The sequence below is a fragment of the Melozone crissalis genome, unplaced genomic scaffold, assembly GCF_028551555.1.
Source record: "Melozone crissalis strain CALT ecotype California unplaced genomic scaffold, PUWL_Pcris_2 ptg000027l_1, whole genome shotgun sequence".
Lineage (NCBI taxonomy): Eukaryota > Metazoa > Chordata > Aves > Passeriformes > Passerellidae > Melozone > Melozone crissalis.
The window spans coordinates 3,512,784-3,535,840 of record NW_026535805.1 but is presented as its reverse complement, the minus strand read 5'-3'; the positions used below and the strand labels follow the sequence as shown (position 1 = coordinate 3,535,840).

Genomic DNA, 23,057 nt, shown 5'->3' with positions numbered 1-23,057 from the left:
TAAACTGTGCAATAAAATACAATACTTGTCTACAGAGTCAAACCCTGAGGTCCTAATTAAAAACAAAACAAACCAAGAGTGTATCTCATTTCAGTGGCATTTGTTTCTACCTAAACATGGTCAATGCAACCTCTCCCCCAAAAACCCTAAATGCAGGCAAGAAACACAGCAAAGCAGAACCTGACTTAGGACTCCAGGATTGGGTGCCACACTCTTTTCTATTTGAAGTTTGGCATTATAAAATAATTATATCAGGACTGCGACCTTTTGTGCCAAGTTTCAGCCTGAAGCTGAGTTATTAAGTGTAAGGGGTGGAAAAGTAAGGTATTTATAATGGCTCTGGTGGTATAACCTTCATTAGAACACTTTGGATGGAGCTGCTATCAGTAAGACTTCTAAGTTGGTGGTGAAATTATAATTTCTGTCATGTAACACCTTGAGGCAAATTTTAAAACAATTATTTGTGAATGCCACAAAGACATTATCCTACAGCATGCTCATCAATAATACAGCCCCCCAAACTGATTCAGAAGAGGGGAAAACGCCATGATTCCAATTAAAGACAATAAACTGCACAGGCTTTATTATATATCTCAGATATCCCATGAGCCTATACTCTAGAAATGCCTTTTTTCCCTCTCTGATGACAGATATGTATTAAAATGTCCTCTTGTCCACATAAACTGGGGGGTTTTTTTTGCCCAAGCTTTTTCTTTTACAGGGGATAAACAAGCAAAATTCATATTCAGCCCAGCACCTGCCAAGGCTGTCAGCTGTAGTGTTTGTCATATTTCAATCAAAGCTGAAGCCAGCCAGTCATTTTTATACTGCACAATCCCTACATACTCGAGGAGCAGAATTAATGAATTAGCTATTGATTAAATTCCACTCTAGCAAATCCACCGTGGCAAATAAATGAACTACCCGGGGCACATGTAGGCCACGGCCAGACATGTCCGGGCAATCGATCAGTAGTTAGTATTCTTTTGGGATATAAGAACAGCTGATGATAATATGACATGTAGGAAAAGGCAGTGTAGAAACAGAGTCTGTTTCTGGCTGAGCAGATTATAAAGTAGGAAGGCATTTTTGATCCTTTTGCATTCATGTGTTCTGACATATTTAGTCTATATATAATAGCAGAAACATGCATAAGTGTTTGCAGTACAGACAATACAGACAAAGGCATACATAAGTTAAAGCCAAGGGCAAAAGATGAGATCCTGAATTGGGTTCTTATCATCAAACAAGCTTTGACTGTATCTATATGTGTGACAGAAAAATAGCAAGCTTAATTTCACCCTTATACAGAAACAAATGCTCAATTCAAGCAAAACATACAAATAGCAAACAAGAAGCTGAAGTCCTTAAGAGACTGGAGTAGCAACTCCATTCTGTTGGCCATTTCTGAAGGCTCAGATGTTAGATAGTAGTTATTCTCAAAAGATTTGTTTTTCTTTTGATGACAGAAATGCTGCTAATGAGCATACTCCACCAGAAGAGGAAAATCACAGGAACAATAACACAAACACAGGAGGTTAACTGCTTTACTGTTGGGGTAATTTTGAAAAATATGTTTGCAAATTCAGTTTTATTTTGTCTTTGGAAGATATTAACTCCCAAAGAATCACTTTATAAGCTACTATTTGGCTGCTTCTAAGGACTGCAACTTTGATGCTCCCCTTACAATTGAGAAGTTTGCCCATGCCTGTGGGTGTAGTGGACAGGCAGTTTGCAAACAGTAGTTCAAGGAGACATAGATATGCATGCCTTTTCAGATAGCTTACTAATTCTTACTGCTGTGATGGGTGACTTTTTTTTACCCAGAATTATTCTAAGTTTCCATTATCAGCATCGCATTGCTCCCTGAACATTAATCTTCCTCTTCTTAACTGACAGCAGAATGTGATAATTTTCATTCCACTACACTTCTCCTAACTATTCCACTAATGCCTTATTTATTATCACAGCACAGTGATACCCAAATGGGTATGTACAATCAACCAAGGGTGAGACTTCTTTGATTGATCTTTCAGTGAAAAAGCTCCAAGACCAAAGATAACAACGACTAAAAACCTTTTCAAAGCACATACTGAATTCTTTCATGCACCTTATTCAGTTTTGAGAAGACAACTTTACATTCTGGTCCCCGTTCTCACTAGAAATGTCCCTGATACATGAAAGCCACCTATAGCACAGTACCTTGAGCCAATTATGTGAATAATGGGTGCTGACAGCTGCTTTGGCTCATCTTCCACAGTGGTGATCTGGGTCCCATTGCTCCTCACGCAGGCATACACCGTGCAGGCTTCAATCTGGTGGAGAGGAACAGGATGTTCACATATTCAGCGGCAGAAATTTTTCAGTTCCACTACTTGTTTAGACTTTCTCTTCACCCACGATATAATTCTTTTCTATTTAAGAGATTCCGTACAGCCAGGAAAATACTGCAGCTTTGAGATAAGTATATCTGCCAAAGATTTACTGCACTGTATCACATTTTCCCACGCCATTTTCAAAAGAAGGGTACATGCAGCCCTCTGGCACTAATTGCTGTTTGCTATTAAATTATCAACAAAAGAGTTGCAGTGAACTTGTTTGTCTGCATGTATATGTAGACCCCAGTATGCAATACTGAAAAAAATGTGCTTTCATTTGAGGCCTTGAGTAATCTTTCTATTCCTACTATATATTCTGACATAAAAATAAAAATATTTTTCCTTAGTGTGTTCTATTCCTTCATGTCTATTTTGTAAATTACAAGTAAGAAATGCAAATAGAAATTATACAATTTTTTATGAAAACATGACACAGAAATAAATTGATATTCCTTCAATTCTTGAGATTAAACTAAGAAAAGTGAAATAGGTAGTGAAGGATCATAACATTGTTTCTGTATTGTCAACAGGGAACTTACTTCAAATAAAAAAAAGCCTGAAAATGAAAAATAATGCAGTAAGATTACCAGTGAGATGCACATGCATCCAAGATAATATTGTTTGCAGGAAAAGAAGAAAAAGAATGAAAAGAAAAAAAAAGTAAAGGCATCTTATTTTGGTTTTACCAATCACATTGATGCAGATATAAATACTAGCACAGCAGAAGAGAAGAATAATTAACATCTCAAGCAACAGAAGGTGGCCATGGTAAATTAATATAGAGGGTCTATAAGTGAGGCAGTACACTGAATTTGCATTGTTATTGAGAAAAGACAAATGTGTTTCCAAGTGGCATTCAGAAAGTCATATGTGTATTCATGGATGGAGGTTTGCTGCTTCAGAGGGGCTGGAACATGGAAATCTGTTACTGTGTGCCTGTTACTGTGATGTTTACTTATGGCATGGAGTAACTGGCTGCAAATTCTCAGAATTAAGTACACATAGTACTACTAAGTTTATCTCATATATAATAATGTAAACCAAACCTTCATGAAATAGACAGGAATAGTTACAATTAAGTGTCAAAATCCATTTCTTGAAGAGATTAATACAAAGTCAGGACAGGAAGATTTATTTTTTTATTATTTTTATTATTATGTTTCTGCCCACAGTTTTTTGCCTTTCACTAGATATGTGACTAGTAAGGCAAAGAGAGAGAAAGGGAAAAGCAAAGAAAAAATGTTGCACATATTAGGACCATAAAAAGTACTGTGATGATTTCAGAGATCAGCTCTGCTGCCTCCTCAAAACGATAAGGAAAAAAAAATTGATAATGGGGTGTCAAATGCAACATCATTATTTCACTGTAAAGATATATCATGCATGCCTGATGTTTCTTAAACAATTGCAATTTTCTTTTAATGAGTAGGAGTAGAATCTTTGCCTCTTTGTAATATATGTTGGGGCTTTGTTAATGCTGAAGCACAGAGCGTTTAAGGGAAAGTAAATGGAGTTTTGACAGTTTGAAAAAGGAGATAATGGAAATTTGTGATGAAAAGTGTACAGAAACCAAAATACGCTAAAAATAAATATATTCCTTGTATGGATATGCACACAAACATCAGTGCAAACACATGTCCACGTGTATAAAGAAATTTACAGAACAATATTTTTCTTGGACATCCAAGTAGAATTAAATAAGTAAAATTAAAGTATGTCACACAACCTAGAAAATATATTCTAACCTGAATATCATACACGGTGAAGGGAGACAAATCTGCCAAAAGAAAGGATCCTGGCTCGCTCATTCCAGTCTTGTACTGCTGGTTATTTACATAGACAGAGTAGCCTGTGACAACACCGTTCGGGTTTGAAGGCGATGTCCAGATGACACGTACAGCTGTACTGTTGATGATGACAACCTCTGGAGGGAACATGCCCTCAGGCTCTAGAAATAAAGGAAGAAACTGAATAAACTCCAGCTGTCTCTGCAAAAGCACTTGTTTAACCAAATGCAGATTAGTATTTAGCAAAGGGTTCACTGCTTATCTGCTTTCCTCTGATGAAGTTATCACAGTCTGTAGTCTTCTGTAAATTGGCTTATTATACTCTCAGTTAGAAATCATGAGAGCTGATGGTAAAATGCTTTATACCAGCAGCACAGTGTCAATCATCAGTAGTATGTGGCCAGTGAGATATGGTGATAAATTACTCACACATCTGCACTGTCAACATGCAAATATTATTTTTATGTCTCCCCAATCTTAATTCTTCAAAAAAGAAGAAGAAAAAAGAAGAATAGAGCATTTTGCTTTTAAATCAAAACCTGAGACCAAAATACCTTATGTCTGATGGGACGTGACAATATCAGCCTTATAGATGAAGCAATATGCAATATTGCCATTATGTAAATGGTTTCAAATGTTGATTATTCTAGGTAATGATGAAGTCTAACACTTATTAAAAAAAAAAAAAAAGAAAAAAACCAACACCTTTCTTAGCGTTAAATTACATAATTATCTAAGCATGTCAGAAATAACTATGCAAAGGCCTATTTTTATCATAAGAAACAATCTTTACCAGTTGAAAAATTGCCCTTACCATCAATTCTATTTTATAAACAAAAGGTGCTGACCTTTGGCATGAGAAAGGAAATGGAATCCTCCCTTAAAGTGCTTTGCTAATGACCTGGAACACTTGCTTCTGAGGTAATGATATTATAATGTTTATAATGAGACTTTATAAAGCAAAAAGATTAGAAAGACCATTCTAAACACATTTCAGATGCACAATTTTTTTTTATTATTATTTTATCCTCAACCTCCACCCCCAGCTCTGCACTTGCCCACTGACATAGAAATGACTCATAAAGAATTTTCTTAGAGGCTGAACTTGCACCCAGAGTTTCTAGTGACTCAGGAAAGGCCTTATGTACATCTGTCATGTCAAAAGCATGTCGCTTCACAGAGCAAATCTTTTAAAAAACCCTTTAATTGTTTCTAAATTCCACCATTTATTGATATGAACTCAGTTCCAAACTTAGTGCACACAGACAGGAATATGCAGGAGAAGATGAGCACAAACTGGGTTAATATCTGCTATTAGAGCTTTTGCTTCTGTCTCAGTGGGGCTGTTTATTGATCTACCACATGATGACAACCAGCACTTAAGCATTTCAACGTTTTAGACCTTTTTCCTTTTATACCGGAAATTTTATAATGGAAGGATGACTGATCTCAACCCTAACAAAAATCAATCAATTTCATTCTCAGATTTTAAGTCAAGCTGCATTCACTGCTAACCAACCTCCATCTGAGGTAGTCACATGCACAACTTCACTGTTGATGCTGTGGACTCCATTGAAAACTTGAGAAAATATCTGGTACTCTGTGTTGGGCTGCAAATCATCTATGACTACAGAGTTCACATCAGCCTGGACCCTCACAGATCTTCTCTCATCAGTAGAATTCAAGAAGAGGGTGTAGTAAACAACATCTCCTTGTAAATCCTGCAGTGCTAGGAAAAGAAAGGAAAAACACGAGGACATCAGCTGGAAAATTTTCACTCAGCAAGTTTCTTATCAACAACATTCATTTTGAAGAGTAAACCAATTTTTATGCAGAACCTCTTATTTATAAAAAAGGAAATATTGCATCAAGTGTCTCCAATCTCACCCATTTAAAGAGTGACACAGACTGCTCTCCCTAATTTGTCAAAATCATTAATGGTTCATCATCCTATCCAACACTGGAGAAAGCTTTCTTTCTCTAGACATCTCCATGTAGTCAATGGAATAAAAAAAATAATAGGCAAAACCCGCTGCAAGGAGTGGGGTGCAGGCCTTTTTGCTCCTTCCCTTCAAACTACACTTCCCAGAGCCCACTCCAGTCCGTGTTATTCCTCTAGCCATGGATAAAGGACCTGTGCCTATGCCATAAATTGCACTGACATTCAGCTTTACCCAGATGGCATTTTGGCCATTCACAGTACAGTGAGAAGCTATGTGTTATTGTTTCAGAACAAGCATGAGCACATAATCTATATTTAAAGCTGCAATACACTCTGAAGCATTAAAAACACAGGGCAAAAACCTCAGATCCTCACATTTCTTTGTAAAATACATTTTACCCAGCACTAACTTCCCCAGAGAAAGACAGAAAAAACAGCACAGTTTTCAGGCTACACAGGGAATGATATTCACTGGTCTGAGCTGATGGATAAGAACAGATTCCAGGCAAGTCTTCTCCATTTTAGTGACTCAGATGTCATCTGTTATCTTATCTGTCCTTTGTCAAACAGTTTAAGCTCAGGTCTGACTAAATGCAACTTCTTTTCCACTAGGCATCGAGACGAAAAGTATAATTACAATGAAAACTGTAAGCACTAACACAAAAATCTTGAAATGACACACCATGCAACTGAACAGGACTCAGCTCACTGAGGCAGAGCACTGATAAAAGCCAAAAGCATTTTTTCAGACTTAATAATATATGGGTTTGTCATTGAAACTCTTAATCAAGAGTGATACACTATTTTAAGTGGTACTGATACAAGGCCTAAATCCTTAGAAGTCAGAAACTTTCAGGAGGGAAAGACAGCAAGGCAACTTATGTTGATGGCTCCCAAGTTCCCAAAGAAAACACAAAACTAATTTAAAAACTAATATTATAAAAAAAGAACGAAACACTGACAAACAAAATAGTTAATGTGCTTATTTATAACATAAGAAGTAATGAAACATGATAAGGTTTTCAGATAATGAATGGCCTCGTCTTGGTGTTTAACTTCTACATTCACAAACATATATGGAGGAAATTTCTAAGATATGAATGAAAATAAAACCAGATTGCATTACCTACATTTAGAAGGTCAGGGGTTTAGATTACCAAGGTAATGAAACTTCAGTGAGCTGCTTCAGATCTATTACATTTGTCAGTTTTTATAAGCATGCTCACTTCAGGCATGCAATTATAAAATAAAGAGACTACATTTGTCGCAATTCAGCACCCAGTCCTTACAATATCATTTGCATTTAAGTCATGAAGAAATTCCCCTCTGCTGTATTAACAAACCAACTAGAGAAATAGGCTAAATTCATTTTAAAGAGCAGAGCATAAAGAAAGAGAAAGGGAATCTTCTCTTTACATGTAGATGTAAATTTTTATACAAAAGGATGAAATAGGCCACAAAGACAACAGGATTTTGTGCAGTACTGCTTTAGACATGTCTCACGAGTCTGCATTAACTATTTCTTCATTTTCACTACTCTCACTCTGCAGAAAGAGCATCTAATAAATACAAACATGACTGAGAAAGAGCACAATGTGCACATTTTTTTTCCTATTTCTTTCCTCTCCTTTCAAGGACATATAGGTATATTATAAATCAAGGCAAGGACTGTGTTTCCTCTGAGAGCAAGGCAGGCCATGGTAAGTGATGGCAGGTTAACATCTAGTTACTGGAATAAATACTAAGCACACTTACTTGGTTTTGACCATTCCACTTCCATGGCAGTGTGATTAACAGCACGTGCAACGAGGACACTTCCCTTCTCTGGTAATCCTGCTAATGTAGTAGCTATCACTTCTTCACTTGATGTATATCCTACCTCGTTGTGCACTATGAGCTTGTACTCATATGTTGTGTACCTAAGACATTTTAAAAATAATTAAATGGAATGAAAAATGCAGACATAGAAAATATTTGCTGTAAACCTTCTGCCTGTGCCAAAGTTTTGCTGTTTCTTCTCCCCCTGCACAAAAATTCATCTGTATGGGATGCACCAATGAAGACTTCATAAGAGGCATGTATTTTGTGGAAATTATTCAGCATGATTAACATGGTAACAAAAATAAAACACAGTATTTCACTTCTTCATAGTTTTAGCTTCTGAGGTGTTGAGAGATTATAGCTCAATTCAATATGTAATTACAGCAGTGGCAACCTGCCAAAATTTGGATCAGAATTTAATCAAATGAGGCTTTTTTCCTCTTTTGGGAAACCCACTGATTTTAACTTGCATAGTCTCATTTGTAAAAGGGATTCACCACAGAGTCAGGACTCTTCCACTACAAAAACATCCCAAAAAAGGCACCTAGGAGTTTAAACTCATTTAATAAAGTAATTTTCCTCAGAACTGTGCATATTCCAATTACACAGATTTATTAAAAATTACATGTGTATTTGGTAAACCAAGTGACTCTCACATCATCATTTCTTCCCTATAGCAAAAGTCATACTAATGTACTTTAAGTGGGATTTCATTATCTCAAATTTAATTTCCTCATAAAAAGCCTCCCACAAAACTGAACAAAGACAGAAACTCAGGATCATCTTGCTCAAATTTTCACTGAAGCTGCAGTGGGATAAATCTCTACAGATACAATAAAGAAGTATGCAATAAATGCTTAATACTTAGCTATTTTAGTACAAAAATTAATCACTCACTGTATATTTACTTTACTTTTTGCATTTATTTTAGATGGTTTACTATAACACCCTGATTTTCAAAAGAGCTAAGCTTTAGCAGTCCCACTGAGAAGAAAGCAACTTAATGGGAACTCACTAAATCCAAGTCCAACTCTAAGCATTGACAAAAGGGGAAAATATTCAAAACACATCTTATTTCTCTCTCTGCTTCTGTCACTTGCACACATTTAATTATTTCTTGGACATTGTAGCACACATACAATAAAAGAAAAAAGAAAGTACTCTATTCTTGGAATTTACTGATGAGAATTTGTGATTCATTTTTTTGATCCATATTTTCAACAATGAAAATCAAATGAGTCTGTTGTAGCCTGTTAGAATTGAAGAAACCATCTGACAATATCAGTAATTCTGAAACGTGCTTTAATTGTCACAAATTAAAATAAATGCTGATATATTAATTTTCTTTTGGGAAAAATAAGGCTTCAGTGCTTGAGCATCTTCTCTCCAGCCACAAACTCCTGAGCTGTTAACTGCAAAAACATAGCTGCAAGTTGCAGAACCTTCCCCAGGATAAGTGTTCAGGTGTGTCCAAGGGTTAGGCACACGTTTTTGGTCACAGCTCATTCAACCCAAAATGTCATGGTGCCAAACAATTGGCCACTGAGGCTCTGTCTGAAGGTATTGCCACCTCTGAATTGCTGCCATTACTGCTACATAGACAAAAATATGCTGCTGCACTAAAATGTGCAAAGCTAAAACCAAGGACAACTCTATGCAGACTTCCAAGCATGGCTGAGAGAAAGAAATGGACACTTGGGCAGGAGTGGTACAAGAACAGCTCCACGAGCAGTTATTGCAACAGATGGGAAAGAGCAGTGGCTTTCAGCAAGCAGGCAGAAGCAAGCCAGAGACAGCAGCCCTCAGCTTGCTTCAGTGTGTCTCTGAACAGGAGCAGAGGTCACGTTCTCCTGTTTCCCATTGTGCTCAGGAGGGATGCTCACTCAATTTTTACAGAAGAAGAAGGAAAGAACAGATATTTGAGGGTCAGTGATTGACACAGAGTTCTCATAAAGCACACCAGCACACAGAACACACACACCCTGAAACCATCCAAGAGGGTTTTCCTGAGACTTTACTTAGAAAAACCCAATGCAGAATCCATGTTGAATCTTCCATTACAATTTCTTCATTTCTGTGTTTTGTCTTAAGGAGAAATAGCCTTGACTTCAAGATGTAGAAATTAAGGTCAATCAAGAGTAAATGTCTTGCTTTACCCCACTCAGCAGGTCTGAGGAAAAGAGCACACACTCTATTTCCCCTTTTTAAATACCCTGCATTTAATGGTGATGAAGCTAATACAACAAAATCAGATGAAAAAACATTGCTGAAAACAATTTTCAGGTGTTTCCCTCAAACATGCATTCTGCCTGTGCTATAATTTCGACAACATGCAAATCTACAGCATCTGTACACATAAATATAAGTGGTTTGATTGCACGAGCATATCAATGCTAAAATTTCATGTGACTTTTATTTTCATTTGGTTTGAAAGCAAAACAATGCGTGAGTCAAGAATGACACACTAATAATAAATCCCTGCATATTAGAATGATTAACACCACAGATGATGACAAAAAATATTTCATTACATAATTAATATGTTCACTACATAAAGACACAAGAAATACTTTGAACTATTAAACATACACTATACAAAATGCCAGCATTTGTTTTTATAGTTTTTGTAATCTCACCTGCTAAGACCCTTATCTTCATAAAACCACTGAGTTCCTGAGTAAATATTGTGCCACAGATTTAAATCTTCAGGGGGATTTGATGCAAGTGGTTGCTGGATTTTACGTCTCAGGAGCTCATATCTAACACAAAAGACAAGCAGAACACCAGGATTATCTCAACTAATGTTATTACAAAAAAAAAAAAAAAAAAAGAACCCAACCAGGTTTTTTTTAAAGCCACACATTATTTTGTTTTTACAGCTGTAAACTTCCTGAGATAAACATTCTTTTTAATGTTTTGTGCTTTAAAATATTCAATTACTAAAAAAAAAAAAAACCAAAAAACCAATTTGAAAATAGAAAATCAAGCATTTCCACTTGAAAAAAACACAACTAGTTTATTCAATGATTTATGGGTTTTAAACTTTCTGAAAATGTTATCAAGAGCAAGTTCAAATAGCCCATAACAGTGTCTTACGTAGACTTGTGTGATAAGCACAGGTTGCTCCAGAACATTAAATGATTATGCCTCTTTCTTGCAAATGTACTGACACAAAGAGCACTGCCATTGTTATTTCACTATTAGTAATAGCTTAAGTGTGCCTTTGTACTTAATGTGTTTACAAATAACCACAGTGTAAATTACAGGAGAAAACAGGCACAGAATGAGTTAACTGTTCCAGCCATCTGTACACCTTAGCAAGGCACCTTTGTGTTTGGGTAGAAATTCATGATGTGAGCTTGAAAGACCAAATTATTTCATCCTGGTTTTAATTGGTATCTGAAGCAGTATTCCTGTCTCTGTTCCAAACAGCAGGTCAGCCAAAGCCCATCTTTCATCAGGTCAGCCATGAGACTGCCTGATTTGGAAAACATGCTTTCCACCCAGGCTGCATCACACACCCTCCATCATCTTTGATACAAAACCTTTACGGAATTTAACAAAAATTAGATCACTTAGTGTCACAAACTAAAGGGGATAATATTATAGTTTGCATTTCCTAATCATTCTAGGGATTACAAAGGAAACTACACTCTAAAGGAAACAAAATTAGATATATTTGTTCAAAATCTTTAGGATTATTACTCTTTATTATATTCCACAGGACTGTTTAATTTATTCTTTCAATAATTGTTTCAGTTTGATACCCCAGCAAATTAGGGTCATATGCATACATATTCCCTTAAATACATAAATTGATTCTCTTATGTGCTGAGCTGCTCTGTTTCATCTTGTCCCTGCCTCTCATTCTGGAATGGCACTTACTGCTAAATTCTAGACAGAAGTATGTTGGCCCTTAGGCAGATTTTAAATATTCTCATTTTAAATGCACATTTGTGAAAATGTTTCCATGTTTAATTGTTCTGCAGAATACCTTGGCGTGGGTCACCTCTCAGTTGTAATTATCATGCTGACCAATGGTTTTGTGTGTAATTTGACACTTCTTTAAGTTAAGATCATCTCCAATCTGATAAGGACAAGTTAGACAATACCATCCCAGATTTAACAGGTACTGCATAGAGTGATTTAATGTTGCTTCAAAACCAGAAATCAACTGTGATGCTCTTATGAGAGATCTGACACTTCCTGTGCTCCATAGCAGCTAGGGAGTACATGCATGACTTCCAACAACTTTTGCCCTCGAGTTTAGGGTATAATCCTCAACAGGTACAAGCAAGTGTTGTGCCACTTAGTGATGCCAAACTGAATTACTGAAGAAATTCAGATTATAACTTCAGAAATTAAATAGCAAAAACTAATTAAACTCCAACTCTGTCAAAAAAAATCAGATGACTTTATAACAAGAACAGCTCTCACATGAGTGGTTCATCAGTGTCAACCCAAAGACAGATCATTACAGCTTTGTAGGAAACCATCCTGGCATATTCTGTCCAATATATTTCATAGACGAGTCTTGAAAAACATCAAATCTTTTTGAACACTGAGTGGCGATCATGTGTAAATCACCCCCACTGGCAGCTGCTGCTGCTGCTCTGCTTGCTGCAGACTTCTTGTTCCATCATGCTGTACAGAGCAGCTGCTTCAGTGGTTGTTCTTGTTGAGGGCAGCATGGCACACCATGAAAGAAATGAAATCTGCAGATGTAGGTCGTGCTGAATTACTTCAATAATCTATGGTAAAATGGTCATGTTGTTAACCCCAGAATAACAGACACTGCTTTTCTGAAACTTCAAATTTTACTGTAGAGCAATAATCCTTACATTCAGTTGTAGTGTGCCCTAATTAAGCCTGAAGAAAAAGTCAAGCTACTGTACTGTAATAACATCCGCAATTGAAATGGCATTACATGATAATTATTGAACCCATCAGTGCACCTAGAAGAGAGCTACTAACCAGAACATATGGACTACAGAGGTGTAATTCCATGCACAACGTTTCACGATACGTTAAAGCACTCGAATGAAAGATTTGACATTTTTTATTGAGTACATATAAAAATATATTTGTCTTTATAAACCTTTATGCACTCAAATGCATATTTCTTTAATGTATATCTACACACACACACACACTTGGTATTCAACATTCAAGTCAAGATTCCCATCCCATCATTCTAGACAAATCTCAGAGGAGATTCCTTTCTTTGGCTCTTGTGGTGAAACTCAGTCTGCTGTACCCAGCAGACTTTCTTGCTGTACTTCCTTGCATTTCCCTTTGCTGCTGTACTTCCTTGCATTTCCATTTTTGGCTAAGCCCTCACACTTCTAGCCCTTCAGCTTCCATTTTTCTCATGCACTGTCTTATTTAAAATTTAATCATCACTTAATTTTTGAAGATTATTTCATGTCATCATCCTTCCAAATGGTCACTTTCTCATGTGGAATAACCCAGAGTATTGAGAATACTGGATGTGTTAATTAGTCATGTTTACAAAAACCCCTTGTCATTTTATTGGTGGAAGTTGTTGCCTGAACTCATCACCAAAAAGTGGCCAAATGCTGCAGCCCAAACCACTTATGACTTTGCAAATATCCTGCGCTTGCTCCTTCTGGTTTTTCAGACAGCACTGATCTGAGACCCAGAGCCTTCCAGCACAGACAATACACTTGCCCTGAATAATCCTGACTCTTCTCTGAGCCCTAAAGCGGAATTTCAAGAAATCCAAAATTAAGAGATCTCATGATGAAGTCTGCATCACAGAATTTTCTGAGTCAGATTGAGGCAAGGAGAAGCAAACTGCTGTCTCAGTCTCAGCTTACCTCAGATGGGGACCATTGGGCCTTAGCGGTGGCTGCCAAGAGACGGCAATGAAGGATTCGCTGATGGGAGTCACAGACAAGGGGCTGACACTCTGAGGAATTGTCGGGGGTGTGGTGACTCTCGTGGGCAGACTCTCGGTGCAGCCCCCCAGGAAGCCGTCCCCTGCAGTGCAGGCTATCACCGTGACCGAGTAGTTGGTGTAGGGGACCAGGTTGGTGACCAAGTGGCTCAGCCTTGACGAAGGGTTCCCCGCGATGACGATGCGCGGGTCAGGCATGCGGATCTCGTAGTTGAGGATCTCTCCGTTTGGAATCAGAGGAGGCTTCCAGGAAACCTGGAAAAGGAGGGGAAAAAAACCCTAAAATAACAGATTTCTTACAGTCACATTGCAGAAATACAGGCACAGCATGCTACAGATGGACACAAGCGGGATCTGAAGATGTCCTTTTCAATCAAAACAGACTTTTATTTTTAAAGGGAAATCAATTAGAAATCTAATCTTTAATTTTAGTGAGGTACACAGTACAGTTGTAACCATCAAAAAAATCTATTGTTTTGCTTTACAATAAAATGTGAACGCTCCACATCACTCAGAATTCCGTGAGATGTTCAGATGCATTAGCAGAAGTAGTATACTTATCATAAGTATCACTGTCACTTATTTTCTTAGGGTGCATTACCTGGCATGCTTGACCACCAGTGGCAGAGTAAAAACAAATTTTACTTTGTGTTTCCACAATTTTCAAAAAGATGTAATTGCATTAACTCCTATAAGAAAACAAATGTTTCTGCACTCTTCATATAATGAAATAGGCAGGTTTTCCCTTTTTTTTTTTATTAACAAATTACACTGTAATTTGTAAGTATAAGACAAAGAACAGGGACAATACACCATTTTAAAAGCTATAAAGTTATACTAATAAAATCTGATTGCAAAAAGATTGGAAGTTACATACAGAATTCATGTTTTTTATTGATTTATATACACACATGCCTATATATATATACACACACATACTGCTACTCTTATTGTGGTTTTGTTCCTACTGAACTGAGGTTAGGTGAGATTTTTTTAAGTTTTTAGGATTTTTTTGAGGCACAGGGTAGATAATACATATATATATTTATTTTTACCAGTTCCATTGAAAAATCACACACAAACAATTGCACTATAAAGTGCGTGAATATTCTAAATTATTTTTTAAGGCTTTTTGCCATGGTACCACAATAGAGGGGCCTTCAGACTGGCACAACAAGGATGTGTAACCTAACATGTATTAGGAATCTCAAAGTTTCATAAAGGTAGTGTAAAAGCAGCTATCAATACTCATTTCCCTAGAAATCCCAGGGCAGTAAGCACATGAGCTTTGCTTTGCTCTGGGACTGTTTTCCTTGCCATTTACCCACTCATCTATAACAATTGCTGTCTCTTTTCCTCCCAGGCATGAGATAATTAGGAATGAATACAACATAGAAAAGAACACAGAAATGGAAAAAATCTAAATATGCCTAAAACCTAGGTATATGTCTAAAACCTAGGTAAAATAAAGAAAATAATGAAGTGTTAAATAGTAATACCACAATACTTTCAGTTAATTTGAACTTTTTCCTTAATTCTCTTAGTCTTCAAAACAACCATCTTTTAAAATGTATATGCACAATTACACAGGGCCATGGAAACAGAGAAGCTTGATTTATAAAATGATTTTTTTTTAAATGGGATTACAAAATGTTATATTTTAGGTACAGAAGGACCTCTTAGGCCATCAGACTTGTAAGAAAGCTGGCAGCAAAGTGCTGGAGAAAGCTGAAGGATTTTGATAACAGATTCTGGAATACTATTAAACAGAGAATTAGAAACAGGGTGATCTTGAGTAAAGACAGCAAAACCAAGATTATTGGTGGCCACATAGGAAAAGCTTAGCTCTGGCTAATTATCAAATGCTGTATTCAGATTTCTGTTGCTTCTGGCCCCAAATCATGTTCGAACAAATAAAGAAAATACCACTGATAAAGCAGTGCAAAATTTCACACAAGGTAGGAATTGACTCTGCACCATTCTCACAGACATTGAGCAGAACTCTCTTTTTGAAGTATTTCATGTGATCTAGTGTTAAGCTTAGGAAAAAGAAGAATGGATAATTAGCACAGACAACAGAAAAAGTTTTCAAGTAGAAGTACGTGCTGGTTTTGGCTGGGAAGAGTTAACTCATAGTAGAATGGGTTTAGTATGGGGCTGTTTCAGATTTGTGCTGAAAACAGTATTGGTAAAACAGGAATATTTTTGTTTTTGCTGAGCAGCATTTACAAAGGGTCAAGGCCTTTTCAGCCTCTCTTCCCACAATAGTTGGGATGAGAGCCCTCTCTTCCCACAATAACTGGGTAATGGAGCAAGAGGCAAGGGACACAAGTCAAAACAAGGGAAGTAAATGCAAAGAAAAATAAGTGATACACAGTCAGAAACTTTCATGTCCAAACCTAAAAAATTACTCTACCACAACTTGTGCAATATTCACCATACCATGTAACCCCTTCACATAAAGGAACAGATTAATGACAGGAGAAGAGGTTGCTCCATAACCTCCGCTCCTGACTTTCACCCACTGTGTGCACTAGCTGGTAACACCTTCAAAAAATCCCAGGTGCTACTTCACAGTATTTGTTGTGCTCTACCAGGTACAGCAGCTCATACTGTAAGTAATAGATATGCTTTGTGGTACTTACAGGGGGAAATTTCTTTAAATTTTAATTTTTATTTTCCCCCCAGAGAGAAATAAAAACCATTCTGTACAAAGTATATTCAGCCAGCAGCGCACACAATGCAATTTATTTTCCTCTGGGTATGGATATCTCACACAAAGATACGAAGATCTGTTGTTGCTCTGGTTAATATTTTTTTTAACTAAGTAGTGGGATGACCAAGGATAGTCCCTAACCCTTCTGTGCCGCTTGAGCTGCTTAGAATTACCTGTGTCACCTGGGAATGTCAGGACACGCAATCCTGCACAAACATCTCTTGTCAAGAGGCAAGGGACTGCTTGACCCATAAATGAAGATGATGGAGCCAGCCTGGTTAACACACACGTGGCACTACTGGACCTCTTCTCCTCTTGGACGTGCCAAGGTTTGAGGTAAGAGCTTGGCAATGCATGAAAGCAGGAAAGCTCACTAGACAGGCTGTGTTGGAAGCAGTAACAGTTTGTTCATTGATTTGAAGCTCAGCACTGAGACCATGAAAGAGGATGCCCATGAGGAAGAGAGAATAAGGTAACTACTGGGAGAGATTAACTGATTCAATGTAATGACTCTGGAAGCTTTCATTTAAAGATCAAAGGACCTTATTTTCTCCACCACAAAATTTAAAGAGACAGAAATTAGCCATTTTCCCCCCATTAAACAGTTATAACCTTGGAATTTTTTTCCTTTTTTGACAGCAGTTGGAACCCTGCAACTTAATTCTGAGCTATCTGAGGAGAGGCATTGGCACATGTAAGCTATTTTACTCTTCAGGCCTGGCTTCAACAGTTTGCTTTTAAATCAGTGTGTTTGGCTTCATTTTATTCTCATTTCTCCTAGATACTGCTTGTAACCTCTACAAACAGAATGTAATAAATACACTACTGAGAGCTTTTCACTGTTGGTCTCAAAGCACATTGTAAGTCTCAAATCGCAAATATTATTATTCCAGTCTTAGAGACAGAAAGACTTAATCCCAGACTAAATCATGTATCAGAAAGAAGCAAAACTCCAAACAAAGACCTGTTACCCTAATTCTGCATTCCAGCCACTGGAGTAGTCCTCTGACAATCTCCCAGCTCCCCTAGAATAGCTGGGAGAAGAATTTCTTCCAAAATGCTTATCTGTCTTAACAGAAATTACTGTGGCTTCAATCAAGAGCCAGGATCATACTGGAAATGCAAATTCTGAGAAAGGTCACTGATATTTCTGGTCATAAACTTCGCAAATGAGTTACACGCAGCTGCAGCAAGGAGAAGAACAGCATGACCAAGTTTGCAGTAACAGACTGCTACTACAAAAACTCCTAGGACTTTGCTTGAGTAGTGGGAAAAACAAAAGAACATTTATGATCCTAAACACCAACACTAGAGAGTTTCAACTTTATCAAAGGCAGAGGGATGATGCTGATGAAACCCCACTGTATCATCCATACCAAATGAGCAAGCTGTGCAAGAAATCACAGTCCTAACATGTGGAAAACCTCTAGTGTGCAAGTTAAAGTTGTTCCTATGGGTGTTGGAATATCCTAAGTCACTCAAGCAGCACTTATGTGTCAAATGAACCAAGGTCTCCCTGACCTTAGCAGCATTACAAGGCAATCTTCACACAGGGATTGATTGCTCCTAAACAACCTCCCTGATGCACCAGGCATACCTGCACACAACTGGAAGGGTGGGGAACAAAGTCCAAGCCCTTTCTTTCCCTTTCCCAGCATGAAGCTGTTACCTGGGCGTGCTACATCTCCCTTCAGCAGACACAGCTTAGGAATGAGGGTTGTTTCTACTCTCACAATTATACTCTGTGGTAACTGCAGACTGAAGTGTTTGGAGAATGAAATAGTACAAGGGAGTTTTAACTGGGAACAGAGGAAGGGTCTTCACAGCCTCATTCTCTGCCAACAGTGACCTGCAGAGGAGGAACACTGAAGGATCACCTCACTGTTAGCACTGACTTCAGTGACCTTGGAGTAATTAGCATTGCATCCAACATTCTGTAATCAGAATCAACTCTCAGGACAGCAAACATTAATGTGTGAGACAAAAAACACTAGCTCCAGAACATGTGCCTGTAACTAATTCTGTGGGAAATGGAAAGTGGATAAAGAAAATACCTTCTTTGTCATGTATGATACTCAAACTGTAACTGCAGGGTATGTTGCTTTAAATGTGTCAGTGATGTCTGTTTCTTGCAGCTGAAATCTTTCTCCTGTTCATTTTAATCCCAGCCTATTTACAGAACAGGCATTTAGCAGTCCACTATCCAGCTTCTGGGCTAATGAAGAACAGAAGACAACCATAAAAATAGAGACTTGTTTGTTTGTGTTTGCTCACTTGCATATCCAATTTAGTAGTGAAATTTGAGAAATATCTACCAGAAAAGTTTATCACTGTTGCAATAAATGATAATCTACTGTATTGAAAGAGTACAGATGGCAACTCTTGAAGATACTGTGACAGCAAACTAATGACATTGTTCAGTCTGGAGGGTGGAATAGCAGCTTTCTCTGCTTCAAGTTCTTCCATACAAAGAACAGAATAGCAGGTGAACAGCAAAGTAAGACATTCATCTCTCTGGGTAAGAACAAACATGAATGACAACTGAATAAAAAAGCCTAAAACCCTTCCTCAGTCAGAGAACTCATGAGGAAATACTTCAGAAAAATAATCAATCTATGGAAAATCAATGACATTACTGAATCAATATGCAAAACAAACAAAAAAAAAGACATTAGAATAGCAATTAGGTGCCACAGAATCACCACAGCCCTTCATTCCTCACAGGCAACATATATAACATATATAACGTATATAAGAGAGAAGTAATAATAATTTTTTATTTTTCTCATTTTCTATCTAATCAACTTGCAGGAAGTTTCTTTAAATGATGTTATCATGAAGGAATAGTACAGCACCAGAACTATATGTCAATGAGGTATTTATTCCATCCAGCTAGGAGGAGACCATTCTCTCATAAACTCTTTACAAACACTAAAAAGAAAAAAAAATATTTCCCCTGGAGAGAAACACCAGGATTATGCACAACTCATGCCAACCTCTACCTTGAGAAAAAAGTTACATGAAGGATGATAGGAAATGGCTGCAGTTTTTATCTGTGGTCCAGCTGGTGGCAGTCGTCAGTGAGGGGGAGCAATACAGGCAATATGAGGCAGCATGTCTCTGGTTAAGCCAATAATTAAGATTGCAGTTGCCTTTTCCAGGCCAGAATCCTCAAGGAAGAACCCCAGCAGGAAAAGGGAATTCCTCCTACCAAAAGTTATAAGGCCAAAGTTGGAATGTTTGCATAATACAGTTAATTTAGTTCAGTGTACCCAGCCCCATAATGCCTTTCCTACACAAAGAACTCCATCAAATAATTATTCACTGTGTAAACCAGCCTCTTTCTCAAGGCACTCAACCTAGCTACATTCCCGAATGTCATATCAGTGTGAAGTGTGAGATTGAGGCAGCACAGCAATTGTAACCCTCACAAGAAAAGGAAACAATTTCTTTTCTACTTCTCTACATTAGGGTATAGCAAATCTTGTGTAACAGGAATAATGTTCATGGCATTGGCATACACTAAATAAACGGCTTTTGCAGTTGCTGAATGCCTCCACTTCACTTTGGCATTTAATCAGCCACAAAAGCAGTTTATTGCGCATTATACTCCGCTACCATGAACATTATCAATTCAGCAAATATTAAAAAATATCATGCAGGTGTCACAGAAATGGGTACTTTAAAAATTATCGACAGCCTTACGCTTTCTGTTGCTCAAAGGAAAGCAAGTTAAATGTTATGGAGAGATATTGGTCCATTCTGATTAAAATGGAATGTTAAACGAGCACACACATATCAGAACTGTTTATCTTGAGAGTGACCTGCCATGCTGATACTCTTCTCCTTGCAGAGTGAAAGCTTTTTTCTATGAAAATAAGCTGTATAGTCAAGTGAGTACTATCCTGGAGCACTTTGAATTCTTCACATCCTCAAATAATTTTTGTTGATTCAATGACTAAAATAAAGGAATGGAAATATGTTTCTCTTTTGTTTGTATATTCTCTCTGTTTTCAGTAGAAATAAATATTTGCACTCATGGTTTAGGGATTGGTTGCACTGACAGCTGAAAGCCTCTATTGATTTGCTACTGTGCCTTGGTAAAGGAACCTCTTGCTAATCTTTCCCACAGCGCCCTTCCAATACCTCCTGCTCTAACCTGGGAGGACAGCTCTCTCTAGGGTGAGAGGTAATTAAAATCTCCTTCCCAAAGAGATGCCTTGTTTTCCACCCTGTGCTTAAGAGCTGCCACTGCAGACACTGAGGTAAAAGCACTGTACAGCACCAAGGACTCCACAAATTTCATTTGAACACTACATAGGTGACATATGCACTACAGGTGTGCTGGGCTTGAGCTACTCAAAAGGGAAAGTAAGCCTTTTTAGGACTCTTAGGACCAGTGTAAAGCAGTTCCATGTGAAATCCGTCCTATTTCCACACAGGAAAACATTTCAACCACTTAGAGGAAATACTTGCAGAATACTGCACAGTTTTCTGTCCGTACAACTTGCAATTTCTGGGATGAAGGGACACAGTGGGTTTACAGATCTCCACCCTAGTTCTAGAGAATTTGGGCAAAATCCCCGAACATTTTGTGAACAGGTGCTCCCTTGCTCTTCTTGTCCTCTCCCAGTACACACATTCACACAAGACTGCCTCAGGGACAGTGAAGCCCTGAGTGCTCTCCGAGCCCTCCTACTCTGACATGAATTTGCCATAAAAATGCAGGGAAGGAAACAACACCACCTCTAGCAAACTAATCCATTTGACAGGTCTGTAAGAAGACCGACAAGCAAGATGAAATCCCAGTCGCTTCCTCTGGTGCTCCCATCTGCAAACAAGCAGAAGGCGAGAAAACTGCTGGGTGCAGCAAGTCTTGTCTATTATCTCGTCGGTGATGAAGTGCAATGAGCTCTTCTGCAACTACAGCTTTGTTTCAATTTTTTTTAAGAGAGAAGAAATAATTAATTGCTAGAATTGTAAACGCTGAAAAATTAAAAAATGTCTTGCTGACCTGGATAAGTGAGAGAAATTTTAAGATTTTTAAGAAGTCTTAGAATCTTAGAAATCAGAACTGAAGTAATATCTCAGCCATGGGATACGCTCTGCACAGGAATTGTACCGTGTGTTCCTAACTTTCTATCACTTATGACGAATATAAAATGGAACAACTTTAAGTAAATTAAAATACTTGATAAATACAATAATTTATGTCAATATCAGCAAAGAACGAATGTTCTGTAACAGTAACAGAGAGAATTTAGCAGAAGAGATACTCAGGAGTGAATATATATGGAGAGACATATATGTAAGTCACTTTTCTCAATGCGATGCTGCCACCTTAAACTATTTTGAATATATTTTTAAATATTTAAAATTAATGAAAATTGACAGTAAAACCAATTGGTGGAAATAAAAACATCCAGGCTTTAGCATCTTTGACAAAAATTGGCTTTAACAGATCCAAAACCCAGGATGTTTATCTCCAGGTGGAAAACACAAGTCCAAATCTATACAAGCAGCAGTGACACTAAATTTGACCACCATTCATAGAGGAGTTCATACAGTTTGGACATTAAAGGGCTTTAAAGAATTCTGAAGATTAATGACAGGCTGGGAAAAATAAGGAAAATAAGCATCTGAACTCTTCAGTAGGAAAGGAAAAACAAATTTAAAAAACAATGCTGTATTGAAATTTAATTATTATAGACAGAAAACTGCATTGCCTTAATTCAGATTTCAGAAGAAATAAATGACCCAACTAACTTTCAGTATTGGTAGATTACTTAATCTCGGAGTTGAGAAAAATACAATAAAATTACAACTGAACACACGCGTCTGATCTTGGGAAAAGACATCCAGTAAAGAATGACACAATCTCTGATAACTAACAGGCTTTTAAAACTATGATTGAGTGTTGAATGTACATAGAGAAAAAAAAAAAACAGGGGTAAGATATAAAATTATTATTTTCTTACCACATTAAGTGGGACTTCAAAGGTTGCAGTGAGTCTTTGTGCTCAGAGTTGAGGCCAACGTGAAAAAGCTCCCTCAGTGAAATGTGGACATGTGGGGAAGCATGCAATTGAACTAGAGCTACTATACTAGAGCTACTCAGCATTGCAGCTTCTGGCAAATCCATGAAAAATGCTTTACTATAAATTGTGGGGAATATTAAGATATATCTACAGAAGTACAGAGGGCAGAGTCCTGGAAGTAGATTGCCCAAATCTTCACTAGCAGTCTGGCAATTCATCACAATTACTAGTGGTCGATCGTTATTAATTCTTACAGTAACCATTGTACTCATATTGAACTGATTTGCAATTAACATGGAGGTAACATGCAATTCCTTAGACATTAAAACATAATTTCATAAGCTCAGGATTTTTTTGTCTAATAGTGAATAGAATTTTTTTATACTTTAAAATTATGTGTGAACAAATAAAAAATATCAGCATTTGTTTACTGCTGAAATTCATACCCTCAAATT

The 23,057-nt window shown here is 37.4% G+C and overlaps 1 protein-coding gene across 1 annotated transcript in view; it reads right to left on the bottom strand.

The window, feature by feature from the left end:
• The window catches only part of USH2A (usherin), a 373,967-nt gene that overhangs the window by 106,562 nt on the left and 244,348 nt on the right, over positions 1–23,057 (bottom strand). Inside the window, exons 41-46 of the mRNA XM_054280520.1 lie at positions 13,769–14,103; positions 10,565–10,687; positions 7,863–8,026; positions 5,685–5,894; positions 4,124–4,326; positions 2,203–2,315 (exon numbers count right to left, since the gene is read on the bottom strand). Coding sequence (XP_054136495.1) covers positions 2,203–2,315; positions 4,124–4,326; positions 5,685–5,894; positions 7,863–8,026; positions 10,565–10,687; positions 13,769–14,103 — 1,148 coding nt within the window. The remainder of the gene's footprint in view (positions 1–2,202; positions 2,316–4,123; positions 4,327–5,684; positions 5,895–7,862; positions 8,027–10,564; positions 10,688–13,768; positions 14,104–23,057) is intronic.